Genomic DNA, 21953 nt, shown 5'->3' on the forward strand with positions numbered 1-21953 from the left:
AGGAAGTGGAGAGAGACTTGGTGTTCTTTATCTCTCTGCACTCCGCTTTGATACGAATGCTGCCTTTTAGAATACACTAACTAAGGGGTTCTCAAACTTTTTTAGGCTGTTACCCCCAAAATAAACATATTTGAACTGGGGACCCCCACCCTGACAAGCACTTGGAATTAATGTAGGTATTACATTTAATGTGACTCGGTTCCACAGATAAATATTGTGAAAATGGCAGATCTACATGCTCACAACGCCTCGCATTTTCACAATGTTCGCATCTTGCTTACTTCATATTTGACAGTTTGGTATTAAAAGGTCTTGAAAGTCCTTAAATTGTCACTTAATAAATGTGCATATACCCTGTATACATTTATGTAGGTTTGTTTACCGTTGAGTGAGACATACATTTAGCTAATCATCTGGGGACCCCACTTTTGGGGTCCCGACCCCAATTCCTTCTGTGAACTGTCCATCTCTACACATCCGTCCTAATATTCATTGGTTCATGCACAACTCTTCTCGGTTTGTCCCCTCATTTGTGTCATGTGTTGTATACCACATCTGTTGTGTACAACATCTGTTATGCTCACCTCCATCCTTGTGAAAGTTCCAAAAACAAACCACGCGTTGGGTTTGTTACAACAGTAGTTCTCAAAGTGAAGTCCGGGACACTCAGCGATCCTTAAGGCGCTTCCAGGGGAAGCTAATTACCGATAGTTAGGAATGGGAGTTATGGGGGTCCTTGGCCTAATGCATCCCAAACTGGGGGTCCTTCAAATTAAAAGGTTTGAGAACCACTGGACATAACGACTTGCAAAAGACTTAAAAACCTTTATCCCTAAATCAGTAGACTATATTGGACATGCTGATGTAGAAATTGCTGTTAGTCACTTTATAGTCCAGGGATTTCTTTTTCTTCGTAACTGTACTTTGCCAACGTTGTGTGTGTTTGTGTCACCACCAGATGCAGGTAGATGAGTACAAACGCCTCAGGGAGACCCTGAACAGGATGCCCAGCCTGGGTCAGGGCCAGCAGCCCCAGGTTGCTGCGGTGGCGGCTGAGTCCCACGTCCAACCTGTCCCGCTGGTGACTGAACCACACAAAGAGGAACACCCACATGAGGACCATGACACCCAGTCCAGGGTAAGGAGGCAGTTTTCGAATGTTTCCATTAGGGCTGAAACTATTGATGACTTGTAATTTCTTAGCCATTATTTTCTTGGTTAGTCTCCGACCTTATTATTATTGTTTAACACGTTTAGTACCGAGGACAATCTATATTTTTGTGCTTTTGTGCCGAGGTCGGAGATCTCCGTCTTTTGATCTTTTTAATGCGAGCGTATTAATATTGCAGTTCGCTACTGTAAGAACGATCCGAGTTAGCTTGTAGACCTGGAAATGAAAAGCACTTCTCCATCCGGTTCAACAACTTCTTCTGAAGGGAAATGGGCTTATCTCTGTTTCTAGGTTTCCGCAGCGACCATAGTATTATTTTATACCTCGTCATCTAACGGTATCATGCTAAAATTGTGAAAAGAGATGGTCTACAATTGGTACCATAAGAGGGCAAATGTTGGTTCAAAATTTGTCTACATTCTCTAATTGTGTAGACAAAATGTTACTCTTGAGAGCGTAAAAAATAAAAAAGTACACTCTCGAGAGTTAAAGATCTATAAGGGTCCATTTCGTTAGCCTCGCAAGCCATCCCGAGCTACGTCATCACCAATGTGCTTCCTTTCTCGGTCTGGTGTTCCTCCCATCGAGCCTCTTTATTAGAAATTGGCAGAGAATTTCCAATCAAAAGGCTGCATTTCGAGCGAACCCGCCTCACACCGCTCCTGATTGGTCGAGCGGCTGCTACAGCTCTCGCATTTTGTATACAAACATGGCGGACCCCATGTCCGACGCGAGTTCACAAATCGCAAATAAAAGCTGCATTAAGCGAAGTTTTATCTGAAATCAACGGCATCTCATAACTTATAAACGAACAACAGTTCGCACCTTTGGAATCTCTGTGAAAAGACATATTTGATGTTCTCCCGACGATGTTTTGATGCACTGATGACTACTGACTGGACCTGTCAGTCAAAGTGAGTAACTACGTCATTGTGTAATGCATTGTCTATGGAGACAGTGGTCCCCTGGGAGAGTCTGGCTGTTGCGAGGCTACCATTTCGTTACCAACTCTCCATCATTTAGCTGGGGACCACCTGGAACACCCTCCAGGGGGGGGGACCACTGGTTGAGAAACACTGTCTTAAAATGTTCAATGTTCCTCTGCTCCGCAGCTGGACCTCCAAGAGGAAGAGGTGCATGGCCAGTCAGAAGTCCACTCCCACCCCGTGGTGTCCCAGGACGCCTTGCCAAAGGAGGAGGAGGAGGAGGTGGACCGAGAGGGAGACGCGGAGCGGAAGAGGGAGCTGGCGGAGGAGGAGATGGCTCAGGCAGGGAAGCCTCAGAAACTGGAGGAGGAGGACCCAGACCAGCCGCACGACCAGGAGGAGGAAGAGGAGGAGCCGGAGCAGCAGCAGCCGGACGAGAACGCTCTGGCCCGCCAGAGACGTCAGCCTCAACCGGTCAGAACTGGAATTGTTTTAGAGCTGGCGTATGTTCATCATATATGGTGTGCTGTTAACAGCTGCCTCAGCAGAACTGGTTTTAAAATCCCTGGTCCTCCTCGGCCCCTAAACCATCTTAGAATTGGTTCTGCACTGATTTTTAAACCAGTGGTTCTCAAAGTGGGGTCTGGGTCAGAGCACACGAGCGGAGTGGAGCGATGACAAAAGCCGCTCCGCGCTCCACCGGGCTCTTGTCCCACTCGCTCGTCGCTCTGGTCGGCCACCGGACCGCACCGCTCCCCGCCGCTCCGTCGCTCAACTTAATTTTCGCATCTCTCGCTCCGCGCTCGCTCCACGCTCCGCTCAGGGCCGTCAATAAGAGTCAAAAAAGTAGTTTGCTACCATGTCCGAAACACTTTCTCCTTTGCCAGTGTGTTCCCAACACAAATGGCTGCGCTGACGTGAGCCTCGGCTTCGATGGAGACTTGGAGAGCTTTCCACTCTCCACTGTTTTGTTGCAAACATGCGGCCCGCGGCCCCAACAGGATCGGCTCGGAGCGGAGGAGGGTCGGCGCTCAGACCCATTATAAAAGTCGCTCACGCTCAACTAAAAAACGGCTCGCTCCGCTCCCCGCACCGCTCGCGATCCACTCCGCTCGTATGCTCTGGTCTGGGTACCCCCAGGGTTCATTGAGGGGGTTTCAGGGGCCCAGCTAATTTTGTTATTGCGACCGTAAGGTCGCAGTTTAGTTGCGACCGTAAGGTCGCAGTTTAGTATGAAAACCTCCACCGGCCGTCCGTCGGTCACACGTGCGGTCGACCGCACGTCACACGTGCGGTCGACGTGTGATGAGGTCACGATGAGTCATCTATGCCCAAATATAGATTTCTAGGTCAGATGGCCCATAGAGTTTGTGATGTCAAACCTAGCAACCCAATATAAACAAACCTGATGTCAGACCTGAAGTATCCTTTTATACCCATATATGGAGATACAGAGATCTCCATATATGGGCATATTAGAAAGCCCATATATGGGCATATACGGATGACATCAGGGATATCCATATATGGGCATAAAAGGGACAAGGGCTTACAGTTAAGAGATCTCCATATATGGGCATATCAGAAAGCCCATATATGTTCATATACTGATGACATCAGGAATATCCATATATGGGCATAAAAGGGACAAGGACTTACAGTTAAGAGATCTCCATATATGGGCATAAAGGGACAAGGACTGTTACAGTAGATATAGAGATGTCCATATATGGGCATAAATGAACAAGGACTGACAAACACTGAGATCTCCATATAACCTATGGGAATATAAGGGACGAGGACTGTCAGCTTGTAGACCTATTTTCTAAATATTGTTGTACATTAAAAACTTGAAATGGGTCGTTCTGCATAGTACTTGGGATTTGTTGATGTAAATGTTCACATAGAGTGTAATAATTGGTAAAACAAACTTTTGGCCTATTTGTGGAGATAAGCGACCAACGGTCGCTTATCTCCCGATTAGGGAGTCTTACTGGTATGAAAACCTCCACCGGCCGTCCGTCGGTCACACGTGCGGTCGACCGCACGTCACACGTGCGGTCGACGTGTGATGAGGTCACGATGAGTCATCTATGCCCAAATATAGATTTCTAGGTCAGATGGCCCATAGAGTTTGTGATGTCAAACCTAGCAACCCAATATAAACAAACCTGATGTCAGACCTGAAGTATCCTTTTATACCCATATATGGAGATACAGAGATCTCCATATATGGGCATATTAGAAAGCCCATATATGGGCATATACGGATGACATCAGGGATATCCATATATGGGCATAAAAGGGACAAGGGCTTACAGTTAACTCATTGAGTGCCAATCCCGAACTAGTTCGGCTTTATTATCGTATCGCAGAGTGCCGATCCCGAACAAGTTCGGCTTTAAAAAAAAAAAAAAAAAAAAAAAAATTGAATCTTTTTTTTTTTTTTTGGACCCCATCAAATCTGGTGAACATGATTTCAATCGCGATTTTGCATGTTCCACCCCCATACAACCCCATCTAACATACAGGGCAGCCATGTTTGTTTACATAACATGTAAAACATAATGGCGATTATCTCAAGAATGCCTGAACGGATTTCCAATCTGATTTTTTTGTTTGAAAGCTGTGAACAAACTGCACAAATCCACTCCAATGCAATCCAGGATTGCATTGGATTTTTTAGAGCTCATTCTTCTCTGTTTTTTTCCCATGCATGAGGTGTGCAAGGTTTAATCATGGCTAAGTTGACGAAAATAAGGCTTCTAAAATGCTTGGTAGCCAATAGCTAACTTCAAGCTAACTTCATCCTCTTCCTGTACATGCACAAAGGAAAGTGTTCAGGCAAGTCATGGCTGCAGGGCTTCTGCATATACCAGCATATCTCTATGGGATTTTCTATGGCCACTGGGCGCCCTCTAGTGGTGAAAGGGGTGGCACTAAATGAGTTAAGAGATCTCCATATATGGGCATATCAGAAAGCCCATATATGTTCATATACTGATGACATCAGGAATATCCATATATGGGCATAAAAGGGACAAGGACTTACAGTTAACACCTTGACGTCCGAAATAGAATGGTGGTTGGTAGATTAGCCGTGACATTTCTATTATTGTATTGTGATCTGAGACATAATATTATGTTTATAAACATGACCCCGCAGCCCCTCCATCTTGAACAGCGCCGCTGTTTTTTTTTTTTTTTTTTTCCCCAGGCCAGTAACTCACCATGATTTTCTCGATTTCCGTTGGGATAGAATGGGGGTTTTGGCCGATCGTCGATGTCCCCGTGCGTTTCGCGTGCGCGATCCTTTCACGTAAATGTCCCCGCAAATAGTCCATGTGTGACTGAAGAACAGAACTGAAAAGTTTCGCTAGCATAGCCCCAAGCATGGCTGCAGGAGGAGCTCGAGTGTGTAGACAGTAAACGGATGGGTGGAAGGTGCCTTGGAGAAGGAGAGGCGCTGACGTCACCTCTGCTTCATGCACGGTCTGCATGAGCTATCAGTGCACGAGTGGTGACTAGGGAAGGTTAGACGATCGACGATTTTCGGATCAAAAGCTTTTATTCCGGTTTTAAAGACAAAGTCCGGGAATGTACGACGTGGCTGAGAGTCCCTGGGGGGATGTGCGATATAGTACGGTTTTAACATTAAGGGGCTCCCCTTGGCTTAGAAGGTGTTAAGAGATCTCCATATATGGGCATAAAGGGACAAGGACTGTTACAGTAGATATAGAGATGTCCATATATGGGCATAAATGAACAAGGACTGACAAACACTGAGATCTCCATATAACCTATGGGAATATAAGGGACGAGGACTGTCAGCTTGTAGACCTATTTTCTAAATATTGTTGTACATTAAAAACTTGAAATGGGTCGTTCTGCATAGTACTTGGGATTTGTTGATGTAAATGTTCACATAGAGTGTAATAATTGGTAAAACAAACTTTTGGCCTATTTGTGGAGATAAGCGACCAACGGTCGCTTATCTCCCGATTAGGGAGTCTTACTGGTAGTTAGGAACCAAATGGACTCTGAAGTGTTAGGGGTGTCCGAGGCTTTATGCATTGCCAAAATGTTGAGAATCAATGCTGTAAGCGACTGTTTCTTTTCTTTTTTTACATTTTAAAATTGTGCCAGAATTGGAACAAGAGGTAGTTCCTAGTTCCATTACACCCAAACCTAAATATTTTCATGTTTACGTCTTTGATCAACTGTGTCTTTCTATTAACTCATATGCTGCCATTTAACAATACCTTCGTACTCTTTAACTGCCATTCGTCTCCATAGACTTCCATGTAATTCATAGTGCACGGATCATGCACACCCATGCCTAGATAATGCACCACGTGTGTCCACATTGCTCACAGCTTTCAAACAAAAAAATCCGAATGGAAATCCGTTCAGGCATTCATGAGATAGCAGCCATTATGTTTTACACTGTTGTGAGCTTGGAGGTCTGCTACCTGAGTTGTATGGGGGTTGTATGGGGGTTAAACAAGCAATTTCGCGATCGCTATCATGCCTACTAACGTTTTTGGGGTCCCAAAACATTTTTTGAAAAAAAAATTTTTTTGAAAAAAATTTTTTTTTTTTCTTTTCAAAATGGCGGAAATTCTCGGGTTCCTCGGGCGTGGCAGGGAGGGACATCGCGAAATTCTCGGGTTCCTCGGGTTTGGCAGGGTATGAGTTAATGTTCTACATCATCACAGTAATTAAGTTAATCCTCCCAAAGAGAGATTGTAAATTCACTGTGTTTACCTTTCAATTTAAGACCAGCTGCTGTTTTTCCGTCAGTTCATTTTCCATCTGTTCATTTTCCCTTTTTCGGATCCCCAGGCGGAGCAGCACCACGAAGCCCAGCTGCATCAGGAGGCCCAGCTGCACCAGGGGGCTCAGCTGCAGCAGCGTGATGCCCACGTCCAGGTGGAGCGGGTGAAATCGGCCTACGAGCAACAGCAGGAACAGCAGCGCCTGGAGGCTCAGAGGGCCCTGGAGCGCAGGCAGCTCCAGCTCCGTCAGGAGGACCTGCATGCCCAGAGGCAGAGGGAGCAGAGGGAGAGGGAGCAGCGACTGAAGGAGGAGCAGGAGAGAGAGGCACAGCGCCACAGGGAGTTGGACAAGAGGGAGCAGCTGCTGAGAGAGGAGCAGCTTAGGTCAGGGCACTAGCTGTGCATGCAAAACACTGGCTGTGCTAACTCTGTGTGCGTGTGTGTTCCAACATTATTAAATAAATAAACATTAACAACAATAAATATATCACCACCCGCATTTGTCGTTGCCAGACCCAGGAGATCAGGCTGATGCTGCCTGCCTGACTTCGGATAATAATGGAAGGCTTTCTGAAAAACGTTTAATATTTTCGCCCATGATTACATTCTCAAAATGGGAATTGCTAATTATTAACTAATAATTACGTTTTTAATTAAATTGAGCGCTTGTGATTAATAGTAACTAAAGTGGATTCATTGGGACGGCGGATCTTACTGTAGTTCCATTTCCTGGAAAGTAACGGCTTTGAACATAACAAGAGTTCCACCCGACAGAAACGGTTTAATAACCTGTATGTGTGAGGTATCTAATCCAATAGATGACATAACTGGCATATTTCATCCCGTAGGAAAACGTCTCTGATAGAGCAGTGGTTATACTGTAGCATAAATATTACTTAACCACGTATCTGGTATTTGAAAATAGCAGATCTAGGGCACCCTCACAAAAACCATGTGGTAATCCTGGTCTCTATACTGCCTGATGGAGGGGAAAGGAACTGGTTGGAATAAAGTGTTCCTTCCACGTGCTATATCCTACCAGGGAAACTCCCCCCTTTCAGGTGATAAGAAGCAGCCTGCTCATGCCGAAAAATGGGTTACAAAATTGTGGGATAAAGATTTTTTTTAAACGGATCTATAAGCTCACAACGCATCGCAATGTAATGTTTGGTGAGCTTATGAATCGGCTATTTAAAAAAAAAACACCTCTTGAAAAAATTTGAATCTTTTTGAAAAACATTATTGAAATCTTGTAAAGGGGGGTCCCTGGCACAAACTCTTTTCAGGTGGGGCGGTCTGTGGTCAAATACATATTTATTTAGTGGTCCTTGGCATGAAAGGTTTGAGAACCACTGTGCTTGAGATCTGCTATTTTTGAAAAAGTCGTGGAAAATGTGTGCAAATCTTTGAATATATGTATTTTCAAAGCGAACGTTTGTAACTCAAATTTTGCTTCTGGGTGGTCCCTGGAATTAATCTTTTGAGATGGGGATCCGTGGCCAAATAAATATCATTTTGGGGGTCCTTCACATGAAAAAGTTTGAGAACCACTGACATAGTAGTCTCTCAAGAACAGACAAACTGAGCTCCAGTTAAGTGAAATGGACCTTTTCTTTGACAATGGCTGGCCAGATTGCTGACATAGAAACATAGGTTTTTCAAAAAACCATAGAAGGATTCAAAAGACACTTATAGAATCGGGTCAAAATTCTAATTTTCACGATTTTTCAAAAATAGCAGATCTACAAGCTCGCAGCGCGGCACTCGGTGCCGCGCTGTGAGCTTGTATATCTGCTATTTTTCAATAGTTAAAGCATAATCTTTAACTCTCGACTGTCTACCGTCTGTCACCACTGGGCAGGAAGAAGAAGGAGTACGAGAACATGGACAACGACATCGTCCAGGGAGAAGACGACAATCGCGTCGATGATGAGGACGGTGAGGAGGGGACACGTTAGGGCCTTTTCCACCCGGCAAAGAACCGGTTCTGGTTCTTTTCTCCCGCCTATGGGATGAACCAGAGGTGAGCTTTTCCACCGAGAACCGGAGTTGGTTTCCGAACCGTAAAAGTTGGTTTCGAACGGGAACCACAAAATCCTTTGTTCCTCTGGTTCAATCATGGTTCAATCTGGTGGAAACGCAAGCCGGTTCGCAAGAACGGACCACGGTTCCAAGAAAGTTGAACCGGCACTGGTTCTGGAACCGGTTCTTTGCCGGTGTAAAAGGCCTCGGTGCCGTGCTGTGAGCTTGTATATCTGCTATTTTTCAATGGTTAAAGCATTAAATTATGGTTCAAGTGGTTCAAATCTAAAGCGACTCGAGCGTGTTCCAGGTCTTTGAGGGTTAATGTCTGATTGTGTGTGTGTGTGTGTGTGTCTTTGTCAACAGAGAGGGATCCTCATGGGGAGGAAGAAGAGAAGCATGATGAAGAGGATAATAGAGTGCCGCAGGTATGACCATCCATCCCTCCATTCCTCCCTCCATGTCCATTCAGCATTACATCCTTTCTGTCATCCCTGTATCGTTTATTTGTAAATTTCAATAATAATATTAGAGTTACGCTTTCCTCTAGAAGCAACTTGCTACAGTTTTCATGCCGCTTGTAGGAACTGAAAGAAGCTCACAGTCACAGTGCATCACTCCGTGACACATAGTGAAGCTTATCTGCTATATGACTAAGTAAATCAGACACGCTGTAAGCTCTTGTTGATCCGAGAAAGCTTTTGTGTCCTCAAGTTGAAAAGACACAGTCCATCTAAACGTTTTCTTCAGCTCGACTTCTTTTGGAGTGTATTCCTTGTTTGGGTAGCTTGCAAATGTTTTTTTTTTTACCGAGGAAATGTGTCCTTCTATAAATGTGTGAAATCTGTTTGTCTCGAGAACCACCTGACCAAACGATTCCGATTATTAGAAGAAAGATTGCAATTACCAATTGTGTGGGGTTTAATGGGAATTAACTTGTAGTGTAACTAGTTGATGTTGACGGAGAATAATTTAAGTAATAAAATAACTTTTGAAAAAATCCTTTTATTGTGTAACAAACCCAACTCTGTTCATCCATCCATCTAGCCATGTATCCACCTATCCAATCACCCATCTAATCAATGCATCCATGCAAACCCTTACCTCTCACTACATATCACTCCTTCATCCATTCACATTACCCCACATTCACCACTGAGGACGTACATTTACGTTTTATCAAATCCAGCTGTTGAGCGCCAAGGGCGCCTTTTCAGTGGAGGGCGATAGACGGCTCTCTCCCGCAGCCGGGAGTGATGCAAAGACTCAAATTCCCATGATCCATTGGGAGATGACGTCATCCTGAAATCCTGCTTTCCGTCCAGACCAATGTAATGAAAAGTATTTTTGTCCGGATCATAATTAAAGTGCAGATGTCGCGGCTATAATTTTTCTTTTCAAACGTATATTGCGTTCCTGATGCCGGCGAAAATAAGGTAAAACCACAGAAAGACCTGGCACTGGTGGATGAATGAATTAATTAATCCGGGGTGTCACAAGGGGGGGAAAGTGGGACTGAGTTACAAGGGCCCAAGGTGGAGGGGCCTTAATTATTTTATACTTTAGCTATTGAAAAATAGCAGATATACAAGCTCACAGCGTGCTGCGAGCTTGTAGATCTGCAGTTTTTGAAAAGTCGTGAAAATATGTGCACATCTTTGAATATATGTATTTTTTTAAGTAAACATTTGTAACTCAAATTTTGCTTCTGGGAGGTCCCTGGAACTAAATATTTTGAGATGGGGGTCTGTGGCCAAATACATATCATTTTGGGGCTCCTTCACATGAAAAGGTTTGAGCGCCACCAACATAGAAACATAGGCTTTTCAAAAAAAAACTTAGAAGGATTTGAAATATTCAGACAAATTTTCAAGATTTTTTCAAAAATAGCAGATCTATACGCTGATTTCTCACATGGCACTCGGTGCCGCGCTGTGAATTTGTATATCTGCTATTTTTCAATAGTTAAAGCACAAAATAATGCGTAATAATGTGTTCCCAGTCTAAATGGGTTAAAACCCTCCCCCTATGAAGAACATTCATGGGGGGCCCGCAGTGAATCCTTGTACCCAGGGCCCAGAATTTGGTGCGACACCCCTGGAATTAATACATGGCAGTGAATGTGTTACTCTGCCATCCATTCACATTACTCTTAACTCTCACTACATCCATCCTCCATCCATTCAAACTATTTCAAATCTTCACCACTGCCCATTCTTGTCCTCCAATTCCCTCCGCCGGCCTGTAGGCGGCAGTAGAAGCCGGCGAGGTGGATCCCGAGGACGACCCCAACAACCAGGGGGAGGACGAGTTCGAGGAGGCGGAGGACCAGCGGCCGCAGCACAGGGTGCGAGGGGAGGAGGAGGAGCAGGAGGAGGAGGAGGAGCCGGCCAAGCACACGGACGGAGCCGCCGCGCACGCAGAGCCTCCTCAGCCCGCCGTGGAGGAAGAGCTAGTGGTGAGATGGACCAGGGGTCTTCAACAGGGGGTCCGGGACCCCTAGGGCAGGGGTTTTCAAAGTGGGTGACGACGGGGCACCCTGGGGTGCCGTGATGCCAGTCCAGGGGTGCCGCAAGATAATTTGATAATATTTGGAATTCATCAATATCACTAAATCAATATCACTTCACTATGCTCAGTAAAACAGACCTGATTTGCACTGTACTTGATGAGTTATTTTTCCATCTACGACAACTCTCTTCACCAAAAATAGCCGATCTACAAGCTCACAACGCGTCACAACTTGTGAGCTTGTAGATCGGCTATTTTTGGTGAATCTTCCCCCCAGAATAGGCATGCTGGGGTTCAAGTGGTTAAACGTCAAGTATAACGTTGTTTTCATTCAGTTCTGATGGAAATGGATATTTCTCCAATAGGATGTAAGATTCAAAAAATTAACAGTTAATTCAGGGGTGCCGTGGATGAGAAAAGAGAAAAGTTTGAAAACTCCTGCCCTAGGGCGTCCTCAGAGTTACTACAGGGGGGCCACCAAATGCTTGTGTGATAGGATAATTATTTTCTATTTAAAACATTGAACCCTTGCATCCCTATGCTGAGGAGAACTTTAGCCAAAATTAGCAGATCTATAAGCTCTCAACGCCCCGCAGCGCGAGACGTTGAGAACTTGTAGATCGGCTATTTTCAGCAAAGAGGTTTGGTGTAGAGGTCAAAAAGAGAAGACCAAGTACAGAGTGAAAGGTCAAGTTTACTTATTATGTATCGACGATTGAAGTGTTTAATATCTGAAAAAACATTAACACGAATCCAACATAGACTGATGACAGTGCTGTCAAACAAGTCGATGAAAATCTGCATCACGCATTTATACAATTTGTAGAGGGGGTCCCTGCTTTATCTCTCTCAGTTAAGGGGTCCTTGGCAGAGAGCTATTTAAAACCTGTTTAGGCATGGAATTATTTTATACTTTAGCTATTGAAAAGTATCAGATAATATATTTTTGTGCCACGCTGCAAGCTTGTATATCGTCTATTTTTTAAATAGTTAAAGCATAACATAATGGTTAAAGTAATAATGCATATTGTGTAATTAATGGGTTAACAGTGATTCTCAAACTCTTTTTCATTTCAAGGACCCCCAGTTTAGTATGCATTTCCATTTGTACACTGTTAAGAGTTACAGTTACCGTTTGGCTCCATTTGTACATGGTCATCTTTGTGACGCACAGATGTACACTCATCATGCACACACGCAGACGGGCTACATTTATAAAATATTAACCTGTGTGTGTGTGCGCGTGTGTGTGTGTGTGTGTGTGTGCGCGCACTCAGATGGCTGGGAATCCAGATCAACAGGAAGACACCCTAGATGACCAGTACCAGGAAGAGGGAGAAGATGAGGTCTGCACCACGCACGCACGCACGCACGCAAGCACGCGCACACACAGAATAATTAAAATCACACCCGTGTGAAGTGGAGCTGTGTGTGTGTGTGTGTGTGTGTGTGTGTGTGTGTGTGTGTGTGTGTGTGTGTGTGTGTGTGTGTGTGTGTGTGTGTGTGTGTGTGTGTGTGTGTGTGTGTGTGTGTGTGTGTGTGTGTGTGTGTGTGTGTGTGTGTGTGTGGATCATGTGTACCGATTTTTGTGACATTTGAAGAAAATATGTAGGAAAAGGAGCAGGAATCCAGGGAAAAAATATTTTTAATTTTCCGACCTACGGTTCAAGAGTTACAGGCCAAAATGTAAAGTGGGGTGTTATGGCGCCACCATGCGGCCAAATGACACAATTATTTTTTATTTAATCCTTGAAATCATTATGAACCTCCTCTCCAAGTCTTGAAACTCTAGCCCCTATGGTTTGCGAGAGACAAATAATTGAATGTGAGTTTTTGCAATTCCCATTATAAGTCAATGGGGAAAATTAATTCACTAATAAATTAATATCAATTAAACTATAGAACCTTTCTCTTAGAAAAGTAATAGCCCACGATTCCCGAGTAAGCCGGTCGATTTGACATATGGCGCGAGTGTGTGGTGGCAAAACTGTGGGACTAGTGGCGTGCCGAAGTTTAGGAAGTTCAGGCTACATACACACACACACACAGACAGACCCACACGGCCACGTATAGGGAGCCTGTGCTTCACACAGCTCCAAAAACCTCTAGTTTGACCCCTCACATGCTACTTAAAGCAGATTTTTGGGGAGTATTATTTTCCTTTATAGTATAGTAAGTGAATGAGACACAAACTTTCAGCGGCTGTCAAACATTTTGCTCACATTTTTGCGAGGGGCATGGGAGCTCAATTTGTTATTTAACCTTCATAGTTGGCAAAACCACTGAGAAACGGACCTCCGCCCTCCACGGTCACGGAAGTATCGGATTCTACCCAGCTATCTTCAAAAATAGCCGAACTACAACATCTAAATGCTCACCATACAATGCGTTGTGAACTTGTAGACTGGCTATAAAGAAATGAGAAATGAATAGTGCATAGGTTGATGACTCCTCTTATTGTGTTGTGGTTAGGCTCAGGAGGACTTGGCTGGTGGTCCCAAGAGAGAAGAGGAGCCAGAGGAGGAAGTGGAGGACCCATATAATGAGGAGAACGGAGAACAGGTGAGTTCTACTGACTAGAGCACCACTTGTCCTACAGTATAGACGACATAATTAATCTTTTTGTTGTCACATGCAGTTACAATACAATTGTGGCAGCACTGCTGGCAGTGAAATTCCATTAAAAATACAATGTTTCATTTTTTCCCCCCAACCTTTTAAAAGATAGCTTGTAGATTGGCTATTTTTGAACATGTTTTAAGTATAAAATAGGGCTGTAATGATTAATGCCAGGAAAAGACAACAATTATGTCAAATCCTAATATTACGATATCCCCCAAAAAATCCCAGGCAATATGTGCTAATTTCACAAAACGTACTGTAGATATTGATATAATATTGCTGTGTGTGTGTGTGTGTGTGTGTGTGTGTGTGTGTGTGTGTGTGTGTGTGTGTGTGTGTGTGTGTGTGTGTGTGTGTGTGTGTGTGTGTGTGTGTGTGTGTGTGTGTGTGTGTGTGTGTGTGTGTGTGTGTGTGTGTGTGTGTGTGTTTTCACCTGTGTTCATGTGCAAACCATTTGTCTGTGTTGCCATATTGTCCCTATAACAGTAACCTGGCCAGAGTGTATGGTAAATGAAGGCTGGATCAGGTGTCTGGTGTCTTAGGTGTCTGGTTACCACCAGAGCCTGCTGATGTACTAAAAGCTGCTCTACAGCTCAATGGACGAGCCTGCAAATATTTCACAGCTACAGTATGAAAACAAAATGTCAATAAAACATCAAGCTAAGCTCTCTAAGAACCACAACAAAATAAACATCACTTTATTGTCTCCACCAGCCGAAGGCTGAGGGAGAGTATGTTTTCCCCTCCGTCCGTCCGTCCGTCCGTGCGTCCGTGCGTCCTCGCAGTTTGTGAACAGCTAATCTCAGTCACCGTTGGCCCGATCGCTGCCAAACTGAGCACACACACTCCCTGGATGCCAATCTAGAACCTCTGCCCCACATTTTTCAAATCAGCCTCATGGTGGCGCTATAACAGGCCGATTTGTGTGGCCTGGTTGTTACCAGCTAATCTCCGGCGCCGTTGGCCCGATCGCTGCCAAACTGAGCACACACACTCCCTGGATGCTAATTCAGAACCTCTGCCCCACATTTTTTAAATCAGCCTCATGGTGGCGCTATAACAGGCCGATTTGTGTGGCCTGGTGGAGACCTGTGCTCGGAAGAGCACTGCTTCTAGTTTATTTTGTATTAGTTTTTTCGTGACAGGATTTAAATACAATGAGGGGCTATATGTTGCAAACAGTTCTTTTGTGACATTGACTGTTCAGCATATGGCTTTGGCTTCATTCAGGATTTGCTTCAAGTACTTGCTAAAGATGCACTTATGTAGCTTTCCTCTTTCCTGGATTTGAACCCTATTTCATGAGCATGTGCTGACATTTTTACCATTGATTGAACTAATAGAGCCTTCCTGCTTGCTCAGGGGTTAAATTGAATCTTGAGTAGGGATGCTGGGGTTGAAGTGTTTCCGATTTAGTGCCATTCCCGAGATATCTCGCGAAATGTACTCGAGTATCTCGAGTGCCATTCCCGAGATATCTCGCGAAAAGTAATATATTACTGTAACGGCGGTTATCCTACCGTGTACAATGGCGGATGGTCCCGAGCCGATCTCCGTCGCTGATTTATCATCATCACGGATCCACGAGCACAAAATAGTAATCCCATAACATTGAGGCAGACGGGGGATCTCATCTTTAATGTCCATTATCTCAAAACAACACTTTAGAAGCGAAGATGGCAATAGATGCTCGCTTATAAAACACATGTTGAAAAGTGAGGAGCTCATTCGGCTTGATTTTCTTGCAGGTGGGATTTATGGCTCTTTGAAGTGAGCCGAGCCGGATCTCTGCGATCCGTTCCTTTTCAAAGAGCCGTTCAAAATACTACATGTAAAAAGTACAAACATTCTTTACTACAATGTACAAAATACACAAGTAGAAGTGTAATTAAAATGTACTTGAGTAAAAGCACTAAAGTATTGGTATCAAAATGCACTGAGTAGTTCACCCCCCAAAATGACTTTTTTTCTATTGATTACTCGTGCCATGGAGACTTGAGTTCAATAATGTGTTGTAGACTATTTGTCGCATTCCTAAGACAAAAATATGATTATAGTACATTTAGCCCCATATTGAATAGAAAGTACTCAATATGCAGAACGTCACATTTCACAGGTTTTCCAATTAATAACATTTGGAAAAATCATTTGAAAATAGCTTGTAGATCTACAAGCTCACAATGTGTCGCAACGTGACACATTGTGCGCTTGTAGATCGGCTAATATTTTCAAATGGCGGAAATGTATATGGCCAAAATGTAGGCCTATATAGGGTTGAAGTGATTTGTAATTATAATCAAAATCTAGAAAGTAACAAAATAACTAAAAGTAACTAAAATGAGACAGTATTTTGAACGGCTCTTTGAAAAGGAACGGATCGCAGAGATCCGGCTCGGCTCACTTCAAAGAGCCATAAATCCCACCTGCAAGAAAATCAAGCCGAATGAGCTCCTCGCTGTTGAAAGGCATCGATCCGATCTGCCATGACACCACGTAAACAATGATCGATGATTAGAATATGGAGTTAACAATATACATGAACATTTTATGATTATTCTATTGATAACCTTTTTGATTAATCAATTAACCACTTAAGTGCTACAGAATACTTTGTTGCACAACGTTGTTGGGCAGGCTTGTAGATCAGCTATTTCTTCCTCCTTTCCTCCTAAAATTATTTAATTAAATTATTATTTTTGTATAACTGCTGCACCATAAATCCCACTGTGCGCTTGTGTTTGTCTTCATCAGGACGAAGTGAAAGAGGCAGGAGGAGCCAAGAGAGAAGAGGACCATCACAAGAAGCCGGGCCAGAACAACGAGGAAGACAACTACGAGGGGGAGGAAGAGGAGGTGGAGGAAGAGGACAACACTCACGCACGGAACAAGCCGGGGACCAATCGGAGGGCAGAGATGTGAGACGGACGTGGACCTTGACCAATAGCTGTGCCTTCCCCCCGTCCCCCCTCCCCCTCCTCCACCCTGGCCCCAGAGCTTCCTCTTAACCATGGATTGTAGGAGTTGAACTAGCAGTCACCTGGACCAGCGGTGTCAGTTCAGAAAAAACTAAGGTATGGCAACATGACTGGTGTCTTGCACGCGCGCCCTCGCACGCGTGCAAGAGACCAGTCATGTTGTCATACCTTAGCAGCAGTCACGATTACAGTACATTTTATTATTTTCCCCTGTAGCCAAGGTATGGCAGCTGCCATAGCTTCTTGACGCCTCTGACCTGGACATCATGGATGACTGGCTTTATTGGGCCTGTAAACGGGATGGTTCTCCCACAGTGTAGAGGTAGGACTGAACTGAAGGACCTCCACTGTGGAAATGGACAGAGTACTTCTGAGAGATATGGGATGTCTGTTTTCTTTTCTTGTTCTATTTTTTATTTGTGTTTTCTATTTTCTCACTCGTTCGTCTGTCTGTCTGTCTGTCTGTCTTTGTTTGCCAGTCTGGCTGTCTGTTTTGGTCTAATTGTCCCAACTGCAGACAGTAAGAAAAAAGAAAAAGAATGTACTTTGTGTGTGCGTGTGTGTGTGTTTGTTGTTTGTGTGTGTGTGCGTGCACGTGTAGTGTGCGGTACGCGCAGCGCGTCAGTGAAAACATTTTAAAAGTTGTTTATATGTCGGTGTTCAGACATTTTGTTTGTTTCTGTGTGTATGTAAGGTCTTTTTCTCGTTCCATTTGTTTTAGCGGTCATATTTCGTATTATCTCGATAATGTTTCTATCAGTAGAATGCTGCATTCCAATCAAACTAGTGATTTTATACGTTATTTATTGTTGATTGTGACAATTCTGACAATCTTGGATGGCACAGTGATACTTTTTTTTTAATGTTTATTTTCTATTATGTCTGAATTACTTGGGTTGGTTACTGCCTGCAGCAATGATGTCTTGAAACTGACATTCAGGAATATTGCCACTCTACGTCAGCACACACAATACCAATGAAAAACAGCTCTGTTGTAGTTGGGGCAGGGATATTAAATCCATATTGTGATGTGAGACTAGATATCGTCTCGGATTTGGAATATCATAATAATCGTGATAGGGTCAAGTGTTGTTTAAAATCACTTAAACCATATTTTATACTTTAAAAAAAAAACTGTCTACAATTGTCAGGAATAGCCAATTTGCAGATCCACAAGCTCACAATGCATTGCATCGTGACACAGCAATGTTTTGGTGTTTTGGAAAAACATTAAAAGAAAATGTATGTTATAGTAACTACAATATTATCGCCACCATATCGACATTGAGGTATTTGGTAAAAGATATTGTCATATATGATATTTTATCGCCTAACCCTATAGTCGAAGTCACTTTGCCCTTTAAAGTGTCCCATGAATAAGTGCCTAATTAAATTTAGGAAAAACCGCAACACCTACAACTTTTCTCTATCAAAAAGTCCAAAGCTTACAGCAGGCGAGCAGATAGGAGATAAGTGTGTCTTTCTTGCTCAAGGACAGAGACTCCAGCAGTTCCGTGAGTCGAGGAGAGATGCATCAAGTGCCACAGCAATTTAATGATGAGGCTCTTGCAATTGGTTTCATCAGCTCTGGAAGGAGGGTTTTCACACACACCCACATCTTTATTCTACTGTACAATAGTAATATAAATATATACTTGCAATTTGTATATATATTTTTTCCACCAGTTCTATTTCATACCAAAACAGAGGGAGACTGTATTCAAGTAACGATAGGAAGTTGTGAATGAATAAACACGGTGAAGGTTTTGAAGATTCATGTATCAGAGCTGGGTGTGATTCTGTTCTAATCTAGACCACTGTTTCTCAACGTCTGTTCCGAGAACCACCAAGGGTCCAAATGGACTCTCTGTGTTACGGGTTGGTTTAACTCTGACTTAAATCAACCCTTATAAAGAGGTCAGTTGCTGACAATTAAACCTAAACAATCCCTTTATAGGGCTTTAGAGCCAACACAAAACCTTGCTTCCCCTCTGGTCAATTTTAATGGACAAAACAAAGTGGTCCAAAAGTTATAAAACGTCTCAGTGGCCAATGAAGGAAAGGGGTGGGGCCAAGCTAAACCAATGGAAGCCAAGGTTGGGGTAAGCGAGGAGGAGGTTTATGTAAATATACATAAAGTGACCTGGTACCCAACTTACTGGTATAGTATAACTTGTGGTTCTCAAAGTGTGGTCCGGGGACCCTCAGGGATCCTTGACGGGGGTTCCTAGCTAAATTACAGTTAACTCTGTATAAATGGACTTGTAATGGACCATTTGGTCCCATTTGCACCCTCTTGTGGGGGTCCGTGGCCTAATGCATAGTAAACTTGGGATCCTCAAAATTAAAAGGTTTGACAATCACTAAGTCAGTGGTTCTGAAACTTTTATATAGAGAGGATTTATATGGCTCTAGCAGTGATTCTGAACCATTTTAATTTCAGGGACACCCAGTTTGATTAGATGCATTAGGACTGGGCTACTCCATTTAATCGCATTTCTATCTCTGATTATATTCTAAAATCAATGTTAATTTACCTCTGAGAGTGTACAAATGGACCCATTTGGTTCCATTTGTAACACACTTTGAGTTGCAGACCCATGAGGGTCCCATTTGGTTCCCAACTATCATTTATCAGGGGATCCCCTGGAGCTCCCTCAAGGATCCCTGGGGGTCCACAGACCCGACTATGTGAACCAATGCTCTATTAGTGACAAGACAGTGATAGAAGGAATGAGTGCCAGGAGATGATGCAGTCTGAGGAGGTGAGTTCTCAGACTGCGGTGGAAAATGGATAGTGAGTCTGCAGTGCTGACTGTGGGGGTTCATTGGGTTCATTCCACAGCTTGGGAGCCTGCAGGAGGGAGAAGTGTCTATAGGACGCGTAACGCATTGTTCATGTTGAAGGGAAGGGATGAATAGATATCCTGTATCAGCTGATCTAATCTCTGAAGAAGTATCGTACTCAACTACATTTTGTAAAAGGCACAAATTGCTGATATGGTATGAACCTCTTTTCCCTCATAAGGTACACTTTGAGAAAGTTTTCTATGATGAAGAAAAGGTGGAAATTTCAAGAGCAACATTGAACTGGAGAGGAGTTTGGTGAATAATTCATTGTGTTCTGTATTCATGAGAAATGGTTACCATCAGGATGGCACATTGGCCCTTTCATTCACTAGGACTGATTCTGAAATATTTTAACTTCAAGGGCCCAAGTTTATTATGCATTAGGCAACAGACCCCCTGGACAGACGGACATATAGATTTGGCTAATTAATAGATATTTGTTAATAGTACGGCAGCTAGTGCAGTCAAGAAGGCTCTGCTCTCTTCCACATGCTTTCTCTCGCTTTTTCTCCTGCATTTCTATTTGTTTCACTCTCTTTTGTCTTCTCCACCCCATTTCCGCCTTTGCTCTTCTGTCTCCTCTCATCTTCTGTGTGTGTGTGTGTGTGTGTGTGTGTCACTGTCTCTCTCTATTTCTGTGTCCTCCCTGTCTCCCTGTCATCTTACTTCCTGGTGTAGAGATGGCTCATTTCCCCAGGGGGGTTGTGGGATGTTGGAGGAGTGTGAGTGTAACAGGTGTCTCATTACTGTGCTCATAGCCTGCCCCAGGGAGAGACTCACACCTTGCTACTGTATCTCCCATGTGCACGCGCACACACGCGCACGCACGCACGCACACACACACACACACACACACACACGTTTACATACTGTATTACTATACTATTATGAAGACATCCGAATTTTAGGACATCATTTTATACAGTATTGTAGTAGTAAAGATGACATTCGTGCCACTTTTAACCGTAACCCTAAAGTCTGAGTTTAATTGAGTGCCCAAAATAGCTGATCTACAGCTTGTCTGAGTTTAATTGCGTTCCCAAAATAATTGATCTACAGCTTGTAGATCAGCTATTTTGGGTGTGTGACTGCATCACACAACTTAGTATAAATCAAGCTTAAATCTAACATTTTTATCCTTGCCGTATCTATTCGTGAAATTCTATATATTAGTAATTGTGGGGACATTTGGTCCTCATGATAAGTATAGTAATACAAGTGTACACACACACACACACACACACACACACACACACATGACAGTGACAAGCAATTTCAGAGATAATTCTCGTCCTCCACATCTATCTCCTCTGCCCATTTCTAACACTAATCATTTCACGAGTGAATAACCACGCATGAATAATGCTAATGTGTTGATTGCCAAGAGGCAAGAGCCAAAGTCTATCTTCAGATGCATACCCACATGACTGCGGCAATGTCTCACAGCTTCCATTTTAATACCAATGGTGGAAAGTAACAAAATACATTTGCTCAAGTACAATTTTGTACTTTTACTTGAGTGTTTCAGGGTTTTTGGAGCGGTGAAAGCGCTCCCAATAGACAGGTATGTCCGTGGGTGGCTGGGTGGCTGGCTGGCCGTGTCCGTAGCCTGGCAATACCTTGAGTGGCCACACACAACACACTAGTTAAAGGAGGGGCGCTGTTTTGTGCAGGCCAGGCACACTCACCACTCACTCACAGGCACAGTTTACAGTTTACAGTTTAGGCATTTAGCAACACACACAGGGTATAGCTGCTCAGATTCACCGCTCCACTTCGAACCGAGGTTTGATTTTTTTATAGTATACTTCTGCATAACTACATCTCAGAGGCAACGCGTAGGCTACTTATTACTCCAATACAATTATTTGACAGTTTCAGTTACTAGTTACTTTGCAGATTTAGATTATCTTTTTTATAATGTGGCTGTTCCAAAATCTCAATCTCAAAACTAATTTTGAAACATTTTACACTTTTACTTAGGTTTAAGTACAGGTACATTTTGATGCCAAGTAAATTTTGAATACATTACATTTTTTTGTATTACTAAGTAAAGCAATCTGCCACTGTGCTCGCAGGTGAAATAGCACACGCTTAG

General features: G+C 43.4%; 1 protein-coding gene across 1 annotated transcript in view; it reads left to right on the forward strand.

Moving 5' to 3' along the window:
* Nucleotides 1–17113, forward strand: part of golim4a (golgi integral membrane protein 4a) — a 42038-nt gene extending 24925 nt beyond the window's left edge. Inside the window, exons 9-17 of the mRNA XM_080731304.1 lie at nucleotides 959–1138; nucleotides 2284–2571; nucleotides 6943–7259; nucleotides 8737–8813; nucleotides 9264–9325; nucleotides 11146–11355; nucleotides 12686–12754; nucleotides 13881–13970; nucleotides 16782–17113. Of these exons, the coding sequence (XP_080587430.1) occupies nucleotides 959–1138; nucleotides 2284–2571; nucleotides 6943–7259; nucleotides 8737–8813; nucleotides 9264–9325; nucleotides 11146–11355; nucleotides 12686–12754; nucleotides 13881–13970; nucleotides 16782–16949 (1461 nt within the window). The 3' untranslated portion in view covers nucleotides 16950–17113. The remainder of the gene's footprint in view (nucleotides 1–958; nucleotides 1139–2283; nucleotides 2572–6942; nucleotides 7260–8736; nucleotides 8814–9263; nucleotides 9326–11145; nucleotides 11356–12685; nucleotides 12755–13880; nucleotides 13971–16781) is intronic.
* Nucleotides 17114–21953: the final 4840 nt, after the last annotated feature.

This window comes from Nannobrachium achirus (assembly GCF_963921795.1).
Source record: "Nannobrachium achirus genome assembly, chromosome: 8".
In the NCBI taxonomy this organism is placed as follows: domain Eukaryota; kingdom Metazoa; phylum Chordata; class Actinopteri; order Myctophiformes; family Myctophidae; genus Nannobrachium; species Nannobrachium achirus.